The sequence below is a fragment of the Neofelis nebulosa genome, chromosome 8 (genome assembly GCF_028018385.1).
Source record: "Neofelis nebulosa isolate mNeoNeb1 chromosome 8, mNeoNeb1.pri, whole genome shotgun sequence".
Taxonomy (NCBI): domain Eukaryota; kingdom Metazoa; phylum Chordata; class Mammalia; order Carnivora; family Felidae; genus Neofelis; species Neofelis nebulosa.
Genome location: NC_080789.1, coordinates 48,133,170 through 48,147,557, shown reverse-complemented (window position 1 = coordinate 48,147,557; position 14,388 = coordinate 48,133,170). Strand labels below are relative to the sequence as shown.

At 39.6% G+C, this 14,388-nt stretch overlaps 1 protein-coding gene across 3 annotated transcripts in view; it reads left to right on the top strand.

The window, feature by feature from the left end:
- Nucleotides 1–8,917: 8,917 nt before the first annotated feature.
- Nucleotides 8,918–14,388, top strand: part of YEATS4 (YEATS domain containing 4) — a 65,801-nt gene continuing 60,330 nt past the window's right edge. Inside the window, exons 1-4 of one of the 3 annotated variants that reach the window (XM_058742049.1) lie at nucleotides 8,918–9,213; nucleotides 11,929–12,048; nucleotides 13,136–13,202; nucleotides 13,309–13,403. In XM_058742049.1, coding sequence (XP_058598032.1) covers nucleotides 9,163–9,213; nucleotides 11,929–12,048; nucleotides 13,136–13,202; nucleotides 13,309–13,403 — 333 coding nt within the window. In that variant the 5' untranslated portion in view covers nucleotides 8,918–9,162. The remainder of the gene's footprint in view (nucleotides 9,214–11,928; nucleotides 12,049–13,135; nucleotides 13,203–13,308; nucleotides 13,404–14,388) is intronic. The other 2 variants (XM_058742050.1, XM_058742048.1) reach the window with 2 other exon arrangements.

Here is a 14,388-nt window from a genome sequence, read left to right as displayed (position 1 = left end):
CTCACCTGCCTTTTCTCCCTCACCTTCTCTTTTCAAACCGTTTTTTTTTTTAATGTTTATTTATTTATTTTGAGAGAGAGAAGAAGAGAGAGAGCCAAGCAGACTCCAGGCTGTTGGCGCCAATCTGAACACTGGTCTCGATCCCACAAACTGTGAGATGATGACCAGAGCCTGGATCAAGAGTCAGAAGCTCAGGGGCGCCTGGGTGGCTCAGTTGGTTATGCTTCCTGCTCTTGATTTTGGCTCAGGTCATGACCTTGAGGTTAGTGAAATCCAACCCTGCATTGGGCTCTGTGCTGACAGCATAGAGCCTGCTTGGGATTCTCTCTCTCTCTCTCTCTCTCTCTCTCTCTCTCTCTCTGCCCCTTCCTCACTCACACATGCTCTTTCTCTCAAAATAAATAAATTAATTTTTTAAAAAGTCAGAAGCTCAACCGACTGAGCCACCCAGGTGCCCCTCTTTTCAAACCTTCTTCACCTGGCTGCTATCCTTAGTTAGCTGAAACCTCTCCTTCATGGCTCCTTCTGTGACTCCTTGAGGCCAATTCTAGTAATCGCCCATTCTCTGTTCAACTTACATGATCTCCCAGCAGTACTTGACGAAGTAAACCACTTCATACTTCTAGAAAACTCTTTCTCCCTCTGCTTCTCCTCATTCACACCCGGCCTCACGGATTGCTCCTTCTCAGTCCTTGGCTGGCTTTTTCTCTGCTATTTAGTTTCTAACTGTGGGAGGTCCCCAGGACTCATGCCTATAGCCACCGGATAGACCACATATCTTATTTATTTTTATTTATTTATTTATTTATTTATTTATTTATTTAATTTATTTATTATTTTGTCTTTTCTTGCTGAAATATAACTTCTAAAACAACAGATTTTCAGGGCACCTGGCTGACTCAGTGGGTAGAGCATGCTACTCTGGATCTCAGGGTTATGAATTCAAGCCCCACATTGGATGTAGAGATTACTTTAAAAAAATCTTTTAAAAAACCCAGATTTTCCCCACTTTTTAAACATATTGAAATAACTCAATTTCCCCCAAATGTACAAGTACAGTACAAAGGCCTTTTATTTTTCTAAATAGTTTGAGAGTAAATTGGTGCCCATGTGGCCCTGAATTGTTCAGTATGTGATTCCTACATAACCTCAAAACATCACCCAAATCAGGAAGTTAACCATGCTACATTATTACCACCTAATCATCATATCGCATTCAGTTTCATCAATTGACCCTCTAAGTTCTTTACAGTAAAAATATCTCATTCAGAATTATGTATTGTATTTGGTGGTCTTTATTAGTTTTCTTCAATCTGGATCATCTCTTCGGTTTTTTTTTTCCCTTGACTTCTACAACTAACAATTTTGAAGACCACAAATCAGTTATGTTGTAAAATGTCCTAAGGTTGTTTTGAGGTTCTACTGATGAGATTAGGCTGTGCCTCTTTGGCAGGAGTACCTCGGAAGTGAGGCTGTGCCATTCTCATTGTGCCCTCTTAGGTGGCATGCGGTTTTGAAATGTTCTATTACTGGTGACGTTCATTTCAGTCATTTGATGAAGGTGATGTCTGCAAGTCACCTCCCCTGTGAAGTATTTGTGAAGAGTAAGTTACTTTGAGATTGTTCCTTATCAAATTTTCAACTTACGCATTTATTTATTGTATCAGTATGGACTCATGGCTTCCTGTTTTATTCAAGTTATAATGAATTATAATCTATTACTATCGTTTATTTTTGATGCTCACGCTGTCCATGATTTGGCTAGTGGAGCTCCTGCAAGCTCGCTTCTGCATTATTTTGACATGTTCTCATCATTCTTTGAGCACCTTCTTGTTTTCTGGCCCAGGATGTTCTAAGACTCACCTTGTTCTTTCCCTGCTCCAGCCCTGAAATCACCCATTTCTCCAAAGAACACTGATCCTTCACAGTGGACAATGGTATTTAAAACACAAGATCTAGGCACTAGGATGTCACTGTTGCCAGGCCCTGTCAATGGCCGGAGAAGGAGGATACGCACAAGACTCGTCACTCTATCTATCCATTTATATTGAATTCACATCAGTATCTCCAACTCCAATCCCACACCACAGGGTTTATTCTAGTTTTCTCTTTTCCCATGTTGTTCCCAGAGAACTCCCTTCTCTGATGGTGAGAAAGCTGGCATCCATTGTCCTTAATAACCTTAAAATGTATCCTTAGTACATGTATGTATTTGATCAATTTGTCTGTATGTAACCAATCTCCCAACACTGCCACAGCATGGAAGAGACGGCCTCCACTCAGGCTCTGATACCCTTCGTTGGCTCCTCCTTCTTCCACATCTGCACACCCTCTTAACTGTGTTATATCTCTAACACGCTATGCTGGGTCACTGTCCTAATAGGAAGGGGGGCAGAGTTTTTTACTCTTGTTTACACCTATATTCCAAACACCTAAAACAGTGCCTGGAACATGATACATGCTCAATAAACAGTTGATTGAATGAATCTCTTTCTCATTATTTAGTGTATTCCTCCATGTTTACCATTCTAGGATTTTTCTAACTCCTCAGGTCCACATGATTCCAGTACAACAGCTTCTGGGATTCCAAGGGTCAGGTCTCAGTGTGCCTGGCTGGCTCAGTCGGAAGGCTGTGCGACCCTTAATCTCAGGGTTGTGAGTTTGAGCCCCATGTGGGGTGTAGAGATTAGTTAAATAAATAAAACTTAAAGAAACAAATTCATCCACAGGTCAGGTCTCAAGACTATGTGAATGTAGTGTGTAGACTAGCCATGGGAGGGCAGCAGAGGACTTCAACACAGGTGCAGCCTTGGGCTTCAAGATTTTGGAACCATTCTAGTATGAATAAACCCAGAAAAAATATGGGTTTATTCATATCAGGTTACCCAGAGGTGTATAAAGAATGGATCAAAGTAGGGGAGAGAGACTTGAAGAGTGACTGCCTAAATGCAGAGGTGGGCTATATCCAGGAAGCACCATACAACACAGGCTGACTGAAGAAACAATGAGAGATTAGCAAAAGTTGTCTGTAGAGCAAAAGCAATGTTTGTTGGAGATTTTGCTTAATGTTTTTGATAAATATCATTTTTTACCTTTACCTGTTATTTTCATACAATTAACTTCCCAAACTAAATTTCTCTCTTATTCGGGAATGGAATAAAAATCAGTATCAATGGTTGATCATTTTTGAGAGAAACTCAATTTTCATATTGCTTAGTTTTACCCTAGGATATTATTTGAAATGCGGAATGATATTCCAAATGATAATTTAGCTCTTTATGTGGCACTAATTATAACTAAGCCCTGAGCACATTTCTAGTATTTAGTGGACTCATTTTTAAAATATTTACTTAGAAGTTGCTAAAGGGAATTAATAAAAATTATAATCAGAAGTGTCCAATGTCATTCATAGATACAATGTTTTTCAATTAAATGCATGTCTATTATGCAATTGTATTTTAAAAGTTATTTTTTAATTTTAACCAGGTTATAAATTCTCAATGTTTACAGAGTCAGGTAAGTTCCACAAGGTTTATTATGAAAGATGTACCTCCTCATTTCTCCCCCTTTACATGATCACTTTCTACTCTATTAGTTTAATAGTAATTTTTTATATTTGCCTCCGTGCTTTAAAGTATTAGACTTCTATTGATTTTTCTTGATGTTTTCATGTTAGGATATTGACTTTCCACTATCAGGGTTAAGGATTAGGCTCTATTTCCTCCTCCTCCTCCTCCCATCACACAAGGGCACCCAATGCCCATCCTTCCAATGTAATTATATATTTTTTCGTTAGACCAATATTCAGTATTTCTGTAGCCATAAATACAATTATTTTCTTCTTTTATGCAGTATTTTATTTTCTCTCGAGCTAATAACTGTATGATTCTTAAATTTGCTTAGTTTTCTGTATATCTCATTAGTTTACCTCCCAAACTCTAGGTCTAATATTTACACATTAAAAGTATTTAAATAATCTCTCAAGGCTTCAGACCCAGCTAGAATTTTGTCAATTTTATCTTTTTTTAAAAAATTAATTTATTTAAGTAATCTCCATAACCAACAATGGGCTCAAACTCATAAATCCGAAATCAAGAGTCTCATTCTTTTCCAACTGAGCCAGCCAGGCACCCCAATTTCATCTTTTTAAAGCAGTAATTCCCAAAGATTTCCCACCAAATCTAACTGGGACTCGTTTCCGTCTGTGTCTAATACATAGCTTATCACCCTGGGTTTGCTCTTTCAACATCATTTTGGGATCCTCTTCTTTTATCTCCATATTTGCTATTTATTGTGTTTCCTGTATTTCATAATTTCCTCTTTCTTGGTTTATTTTGGTGGATTACATCTCCAGAATCTTCCCGAGAAAGGGTACATGAAAGGTACTTTTTTTGAGACTTAGCATGTCTGAAATTGTCTTTTTTCTATTTCACACTTGGTTGATAATTGGCTGGGTATGGAATATTAAGTTGGAATTAACGTTCTTCAGAAATTTGGAAATGGTCTATTGAACTGGGACCGCCTGGGGAACCAAACCCAGGGAAGTCCATTGTGCCCTAGATTACAATGTTGCTACTAAGGAGTCTTAAGCCATTATGAATTCATAACCTGGAAGTACGTGGGATCTTCTCTTTATCTTCAGGGTTGTGAAAGTTTGCAATGATGTGCCTTGATGTGGATCTGTTTTCATATTTGTTCTGGGTACTTGGTAGGATCTTCAGCTTAGAAACTCATAACCTTAAGTACTAGAAAGCTTTGTTGAATCATTTATTAATTATTTCCTTCCTTCCATTTTCTTCATTCTCTTTGGAACTCCTAGACTAGTCCTCTGATATAGTTACAGAGTGAATTGGGTCCCTCTAAAATTCATATGTTGAAGCCGTAACCTCCAATGTGACTGTATATGAGGGTAAGGCCTTTAAATAGGTAATTAAGGTAATTAAATGAAGTCATAAGGGTAGGGTCCTAATCCAATAGGACTTGTGTCTTTATAAGAAGAGGAGGGGACCCCAGGAATGTGTATATACAGATAAAAGGCCACATGAGGACATGGTGAAAAGGCCACCATCTGCAAGCCAAGGAGAAAGGCCACAGGAGAAACCAAAGGTGACAACACCTTGATCTTGGATTTCTACCCGCCACAACTGTGAGAAAATAAATTTCTATTGTTTAAGGCACCCAGCCTGTGATATTCTGTTATGGTAGCCCTAGCAACCTAATACAGAATTTTTTTTTGGGGGGGGGGGGAGTGGAAGGAGAGGGACAGAGAGAGAGGGAGAGAATCCCAAGCAGGATCCAAGATGTTATCAAGGAGCCTGACGCAGAGCTTGATCCCATGACCCTGAGATCATGATTTGAGCCAAAATTAAGAGTCGGACACTCAACCGACTGAGTCACCCAGGTGCCCCTGTTCTCATGTTTTCTGTCCTCTCTTCCATTTCTTTGTCTTTTGATCTACTTTCTGGGAGATTTCTTTGATATTATCATTTGACCTTTTAATTGAGTTTTTTACATGTTTATTTATTTTGAGAGAGAGAGAGACAGCACAAATAGGGTAGGGGCAGAGAGAGGGGGAGAGAGAATCCCAAGCAGGTTCTGTGATGTCAGCCCGGAACCCAACCCAGGGCTTGATCCCACGAACCATGAGATCATGACCTGAGACACAATCAAGAGTCGGATGCTCACCCAACTGAGCCACCTAGGTGCCCCTAATTGAGTTTTTGCATTTCTACTATCGTATTTCAAATTTCCTACAGCTCTTTTTTCCTTTATAAATGTTCCTTTTTTTCTTTGTCTAGTGTCATGTTTACTATTTTTTGTTTTATCTGAATATCATCACTGTTCTTTTGTTTTGTTTTGACTTTTACTTCCCTATGTTTCCTCTAATCTGTCATTTTGTTTATTTTGAATTGTATGTTTCATATTAGAGGCATTTCTCAGTTATTTGGTAATCCTTGGTTATCTCCTTAAATTTAGGAGTTGAAAAATAAAAGTTTAATTTGGAGTTCCAAGGGCTTATGTGGATTTGACCATATGTACTTTGCTGAAGGATGATCAAGATAGGTTGAGTGAGATTCATCGGGGATCCTGAGATCTCTTCCCTTAGGCTGGTCAGATTCCCCAGAGAAGCCTCTCCTTATTGGCTGCTAGAAAACAAAGGCCTGGTTGCCAGCATTTTAAGAGTTAAGTGAGGGACAGAGGTCTTAGCCCCTGGCAGCCATAGTTTCATTAATCTACCTATTTTCTGTATGGTATTCCTTCCTCAACTCTACCTGTTGTTCTTCAATATAGAGACCATGTTTTTCCTCTGTTTATTCCTTGGCAGTAAATAGCATGTAATTGTTTAATTGTATTAATATTTCTTAAACAGCTTCTCAAACAGTCTTTGTTAGCTTCCTTTTCTCCATCTTCTCCCACCCTTACTTCCAGAGATCCCCACAACTACAGGTTCTTGAAACTTGGGAAGTTTCTGTAGTGCAAATTGAGTAGCTTATTAGTTCTGACTGCTCAGCTCTCAGGAATGCTCTATATCACTTGCCATTTGTATTCCAGATTTCAAGATTTTGTTTCACCTTCTTTCCCGTTCTTCTTACCTTAAAGGTTTATGCCTTTTTGAAAATCTCTTTACTTGCTTTAAAGGAGTTTTGGGGGAAAGCAAAAGATATGTATTCATTTCATTATCTTTCCCCCAAAGTTTCCAATATGTTTTATGTATTTGTTTAATTTTATTTTATTAAATGTTATTTTACTTTAAAAATACTTAGGGTAAGATTTTAAGCAAAGAATAAAAAACCCTCTGAGAAACAGGAGAAAAGAAGAAAAAAAGAGAGCTGGAAAAATAATTATAAAGGGCATATTTGGGTTCCAGAGATCACATTTTGAAAGCCATAATTTGGAAAAGGTGAACTTCAGATGAGGGTAAAGGGGACAAAAAAAAAGTCCCATATTATGATGTGAAGCATTTTGTATGACAGTGTCTTTAACAGATCTCATTGGTTTCAATTACCTTTGGAAAAATGGCCTCAAGTCTTCTTGACTTTTCCAGTTTTCATTTACTCACTGTTCAACAAACATTATTGGGCACAAGAAATGTTGACTAAGGTCTAAGAATACTAAGGTGAATAAGATAGTTATTGCCTTAATGGAATTCACAAATAATTAATATATAACATGATAAGAGTTACAATCCCTTGGGCACTATGGGAACATAGAGGAAACAGTGACTAACTACCTAGTAATCAGATGCCAGAGAAATAACAGAAAAACCAAGAGAATGGGCACCACAAAAGAGGCAGTGGATAACAGCATCAAATCCTGTCAAGAAGTCAAATCAGTTAAGGGAAAGTAGTAATTGGATTTACTACCCATCATCCATTTAACCCATCCCCCTGCCCACCTCCCTCCAGTAACCCTCAGTTTGTTCTTTATAGTTAAGAATCTATTTCCTGATTTGCCTCTTTCCCCCCATGCCCATGTGTTTTATTTCTTAAATTCCACATATAAGTGAAATCATACATATTTGTCTTTCCCTGATTTATTTCGCTTAGGATAATACACTCTAGGTCCATCCATATCATGGTAAATGGCAAGATTTCATTCTTCTTTATGGTTGAGTAATATTCCATTATATGTGTGTATTTACATCTTCTTTATCCATTCATCAGTCAACGGACATTTGGGCTCTTTCCACAATTTGGCTATTGTTGACAATGCTGCTATAAACATCACGGTGCATGTGCCTGTTCCAATCAGTAATTTTGTTTCCTTTGGGTAATACCTAGTAGCGCAATTACTGGATGTACGGTAGTTCTATTTTTAACTTTTTGGGGAACCTCCATATTGCTTTTTTTTTTTATTTTTTTTTTTTATTTAAAAAAATTTTTTTTTCAACATTTTTTATTTATTTTTGGGACAGAGAGAGACAGAGCATGAACGGGGGAGGGGCAGAGAGAGAGGGAGACACAGAATCGGAAACAGGCTCCAGGCTCCGAGCCATCAGCCCAGAGCCTGACGCGGGGCTCGAACTCACGGACCGCGAGATCGTGACCTGGCTGAAGTCGGACGCTTAACCGACTGCGCCACCCAGGCGCCCCCTCCATATTGCTTTTAATAAGAAAGATTTACACTTACCTTTTCTTATGGGGAAAAGACAAAGTAGAAGAAAGGCTGAAGATACAGGGCAGGGTGAGGATGACTGATGGGGCAAAATCCTTGAGGAAGCAAAAAAGAATGAGATCAAGAACACAGACTGAAGAACTGATTTTAAACTGGAAGAAGATTCCCTCTTGAACAGAAGAGAAGGGATGAAGGGTATTGGGCAAACCAAAGCTTATGTTTGGGTCTGCTGGCACGGAGGTCTTTTTCTCTGTGAAATAACACGCATGCAAAGTCATCCGCTAAGAGTGAGAGGGTTGATGGAGTCGGAGGTTTGAGACTCAGGAAAAGCTTAAAATAACTAGTGGAGAAAAAGGAGAGAGAACTGGCTACCATCTAAAACTTCAATTGGAAACCACTAGTTTAGTGCTGCACTAAGCTTTGCAGTTATCAGTGCCACTTACGAGCAATAGAGATAAGGTTTGCCATCAAGTTATGGACCTTGGAATCTAAACTGTGAGTAGAAAAGAAAGTAAGGAGGAGAGAAGGAGGTAAATAAGAAATGAGCGGTTCAAGTGTGGCGGTCTGGATGAAGACCACGAAAAGCTGGGGTGGGCGAGTAGATTTAATGAACTTGATTTCAGAATCGGAACTGCTCAGCGATGACAAGGTATTGGCTCCAAAAGCCAACTTCTCAGTTACTCTGTAGCCAGGTGGTCTGGGTCGGCTCCAGCGGTTTCCCGCCACCTCCGCACGCCCAGCAAGAGGGCTGCGGCCCGGCGCGTGCGCACTGTGCGCGCGAGCTCCTCGCGCCTGCGCACGGCGCCGCCACCGCTCCTCCTTCCATCGGGCGCTACACCGCGCGGGGCTAAACGGCCTTCCGGGACGCTGCCCGCCGCGAGGAGTTTGCTGTGCCCCAGCGCCGCGAGCCCCGGTGACTCGGCCTCGCTCTACCCAGAAACCTTCCGCCTGAGCCCGCGCGGGAGGAGCGGGGCCTCTGAGGGGAGCGGCTACCCCGCCGGCCCCGGTCTCTTTCCCTGGCGGCGGCGGCTTCTTCTGTAGGACAATATGTTCAAGAGAATGGCCGAATTTGGGCCTGACTCCGGCGGGAGAGTGAAGGTCAGTCCCCGGCCCACGCCTCCGCTCCGGGAGCGGTTCTCCCGTCTTGGCTCCTCCCTGCGCAGCGTGAGGAGGGCCCGTTTGCTTTCCCTCTCGCGCCTTCTTCTCAGCTCGGGTTTGAACCGCGGTTTCCAGACGGGGAGTCACAGCTGCCGCGGGAAAATAAGTGTTTCTTTTGACTACCGTTTGGCTGCCTTCCCTCCAGAAATCAACCGGTAGTGGTTTGGGGAGAACTGGACATTGTTGCCGAGGCAAGTAGCCGGTTGGAGGGCTTGGTGTCATCTTCTGCCAGCCCCGGGCACCGGTAAACCGGGGTGCCGTCCACCTGAGTGTGACGATAGTAACAGTGGCGGATACTGGATTGCGCGCTTCCCGTGCCAAGCACCGTAGCTAACCGCTTTCCCCGGTTCTCTGATGCAGTCCCTCCAGCAGCCTTACAGAGGCTTACCCCACTGGGCACATGCAAGTGTGATCGCCGAAGAACCCTATCCCCAGGGTAGGATAGTTGAGGCAGCTTTCCAGAGTTCGTGGTGTTCACAGAGCCCCTCAGCTTCCGCCAAGATATGAATCAAGGCATGCAAAGAACGTAACACTGGCTGGCACGGAGAGAGCATTCAGTAAATGTTCGCTTTTTTTTTTTTTAATTGTTGTAGAGCCTAACGTGAAGTTTGACACTTAAATGTTTCCCTCCCACTTCCTGCATCTCCTGGCACGTTAGTTTTTTTTTTTTTTTCTTTTTGCAGGTCTGACCAGACCAAACCATTTTTTTTTTTAATGTTTATTTATTTTTGAGAGAGAGACAGAGAGACAGAGCATGGGCAGAGAGAGAGGGAGACACAGAATGCGAAGCAGGCTCCAGGCTCCGAGCTGTCGGCACAGAGCCCGACGTGGGGCTCGAACTCATGAACCGTGAGATCATGACCTGAGCTGAAATCGGACGCTTAACCAACTGAGCCACCCAGGTGCCCCTGGCACGTTAGTTTTTAAGGCAGGACTAACTGGTTCTTGATAGAACACCTATGTTTTTACCCCTTCTGATTTCAGGTTTATTGCATAAAGGAGATTCTTCTTTAAAAAACCAATCACCCACGTGTGCACCAATCTAGTTACTCTAGTTTTTCTTCGAGTCCCTTTGTGTGTCCTACTGCTTTCACATAATTTTAACTGTTTGCACATACAACTATTACATGCAGTGCTTTCATATCACATGCAAAGTAGGAGTTCTTGGAAAATTTAAAAAACTGCCAAAATGTATTGGAAGGGGGTCAGGTAAAACTCATAGTACCAGAAATTTCATAAATATATATTTAGCCAAGCTTTTTGCACAAGATTTTGGGTTGATAGGAAAGTACTACCAGAAGTTTGAAACATTGGCTTTTGGAGAACTTAAAAAAAACTTTCTCTACTTGTGGTCATGTAAGGTTCAAAAAGTTTGGGGGCACCAGGGCGGCTCAGTTGATGGAGCGTCCACCTCTTGATTTCGGCTCAGGTCATGATCTCACCGTGGTGGGTGTGAGCCCTGGGGCAGGCTCTGTGCTCGGTGTGGAGCTGAGGCTTATAGTCCTCAAATGCTTTTCTGTCAAAAATGAGTGTCATGTAGAGTCTTAAAATTAGGGATTTATTTCTCATTCTTGATGATTGTTATGTGGTCTTGTAGGCATCTTTTTCAAATTTAGATACATTTCATTCACATAGAAAGTCTCTTGATAAATGAACCCCCTCTGCGTCACTGAGGAAATCTGCAAGTTTCCAGTGACACGGTAACAGCTACAGGATCTATTGTCTATTCACCTTACGCTCATTTATTCAGGCCTTAAACCTGTGCCACAAGTGTCAATAGCACTTCCTGTAACTATTTAAATTCTCATACAGATTGCTTGCCTTCTTCTGAACTAACTTGAGGCTTGTAGGGATTGGATTTTTTTGTTAATTACCAGCCAAAATGGAAAGTTTTTTTTCATTTGTTCGCTGCTCTTCCTCATTTCTTAGTAATTGTTGAGTACATTGGCATAGCACTTTTCACATGTGGTGTATTTTGCACTTGCACAGTTACATTCTTACTGTTGAACAACTAGTCTCAAGTTTCACGTGAAGTTTCATGTCATTCAGTATTTTCTCCTGACTTGAAATGTTTTGTTTCTCCTTTCCGTGATAATCTGTCAACACACACCACTTCTACACTTACCAGATGTGCCGAGAAACATGTACTTACATCTCAGAACTTAACACATAAGTAATAAAATGAACAATGTTTGCCCTAATTCTACCTAAAATCCTCTCCCAAACTGCCTTTAATATTTGTACTGTTTTTTGGGAAACACTGCTATAAGCTGACAAATCAGGACATTATTACCATCAGGTGATGGCAGTCAAAACTGGTGGTCTTAATTCCTGAGGCTCACTTTCAAGTTTGTAAATAGCCTTTTGCCTTTCTTCAAAACAAAAACAAAGAAAAACCTCTCCAAGTACTTGACATGACTTAAATAGACATTTTCAAAGCAGGAACGTTATAATTAATCTGGTGGTTAGTTACTTTGTTAACATGAAATGAGAATAATTGTCTGAAATTGATTTTTTGAGAGAAATCCACGTTATAAGCAAACTCTAGGTTTTTAGATCACCTGCCATTCCTTAAAATAGGTTTTCACAGCTCTTATTCTGTACATTTGGGTAATAATACAATATTAATTGATGTTGAAATTATTTTTCTTTTAGGGGGTTACTATCGTTAAACCAATAGTTTATGGTAATGTTGCTCGATATTTCGGGAAGAAGAGAGAAGAGGATGGGCACACCCATCAGTGGACAGTATATGTCAAACCGTATAGAAATGAGGTAGGCACTTGTTTCTCCTATAACTGTTTTGAAGCCATAGTTTGTTTTTGATTGAAGATAAATTATAATATCATTCTATAGTAACTTTCTGATTATAAAATTGGCCCATTGTAGAAATGTCAACCCAAAAAAGTTGAAAGAATAAAGTGAGAGTTGTCATCATATAACTGTTAGCAGAAATCAATTTTGCAAAACTTTGTAACTAAAATTAAGTTATGATAACAAAAACTATGCTACAAACACAGCACATCTTCCAATCATCACATCTTAAGTTAGCCTAGTATTTAATCAGGTGTTTCGGGAATAGTAGTTCATACTTTTTAATTCTTTAACAATTGGTAAAAGACCATCAGAAAGGATGAATGGCAAAACTGCTGTATAATCTGGCTGCTGGTAATTTTGTTTTGCTGCTGAATCTAATGTCTGGAATGCAGTCAGTACATGGTAGGTATTCAGTAGATGTTAATTGAACAAATATTTCTCCATTTAAAACCCTTTAAAGCACAAAAACTTTCATATGAATGTTTTTAGCAGTGTTATTCTTAATAGCCAAAAAAAAATAGAAACAACCCAAATATCTTTCATCCGATGAATGGGTGAATAAAATGTAGGATATCCACACAATGGAATATTACTAGGCAGCAAAAAGAAATAAAGTACTGATACATGCTACTACCACATGGAATAAATTTAAAAATGTTATGGTAAGTGAAAGACGCCAGACCAAAAGCCACATACTGGATGATACCATTTTATAAAATATCTGGAACAGGCAAACCCATAGACACAGAAATAGATTGGTGGTTGCCAGTGAATGAGAGGAAGAGGGACTTAGGAGTTTGTGCTAATGGGTATGAGGTTTCTTTTTTGTGTGATAAAAGTATTCTAAAATCGATTATGGGAATGGCTGTACAACTCTGAATATTCTAAAAGCCATTGAATAGTTACTTTAAGCGGGTGAATTACATGGTATGTGAATATCTTGATAAAGCTGTTATTAAAAAAAAAAAACCTTCAATGACTACATACATATTCTCTCAGTTTTTATATATAGATGGCAGAACTAATTAATTCCTTTGTATTTTAGGATATGTCAGCATATGTGAAGAAAATCCAATTTAAATTACATGAAAGCTATGGCAATCCTTTAAGAGGTACAGTACAGTTTTTTTATTCATAATGTACACATTTAAAAAGATTTTTTATTCATAATATACAAATTTAAAAATATTTTCTAATTATTTTTTTCTCTCCTTTCAGTTGTTACTAAGCCTCCATATGAAATTACTGAAACAGGATGGGGTGAATTTGAAATAATCATCAAAATATTTTTCATTGATCCTAATGAAAGACCTGTGAGTAATGATAATCTTTGCAACCATAAAATAGATTTTTGTAATTGTGAAAATGTGACAATACTTGAATAGTTTGTTACATATTGACATTTTTATTCAGATACACTTTATGTAAGCTTATCGCATAGTGTATTTTGCCTTGAGTTAAGATTTTTCATGGGAAGTGCCTTTCAAAACTTTAATTTTTCAAGTATAGAAAGATGGGATATAATGTGAACATTTCTCAGAAAGAAATCATGGGATTGTGTGATTACTAGAACAAAAAAAAGTTTAAAATTCATTAATATTATTTGGTTATTAGTAATAAACAAGATGAGTCCAACTGCTGTCAAGAATGAGAATACCCACATTTTATAGTTAAAAGCCCTAGCAGGGGCGCCTGGGTGGCTCAGTCGGTTGAGCGTCTGACTTCAGCTCAGGTCATGATCTCTCACTCCGAGAGTTCGAGCCCCGCGTTGGGCTCTGTGCTGACAGCTCAGAGCCTGGAGCCTGTTTCAGATTCTGTGTCTCCCTCTCTCTCTCTGACCCTCCCCCATTCATGCTCTGTCTCTCTCTGTCTCAAAAATAAAGGTTAAAAAAAAAAAAAAGCCCTAGCAATAGTCTTTTTGTTTTTTCAAGTTGCTGTCCGTACTAGCAGCTTTACTTTATATTTTATTCATGAATTTTTATTTATAACCACTGACTTTTTCATCTTTTGATCTCCTCTTATCACATTGTTGCTTGATAATGTAAAATGTCCCTCAAAGCTTTCACTTTGATTCCTCAGCAATTTTGTGAGGTTGGTGATACTGTCATTTTAGAGATGAGGATACTGAAGTTCAGAGATCAAGCCATATTGCTCAAAAGCACAGTTACTGTGGCAGAGCTAGTTTTTGAACCCAAGTTATATGTACTCAAACCTCACATTCTTTCCATGACCCCTTTTTTTTTTTTTTTGACTAAGTCCACTCAGCTTGTTTTGTTTGTAAACCTGTAGGGTCACAAC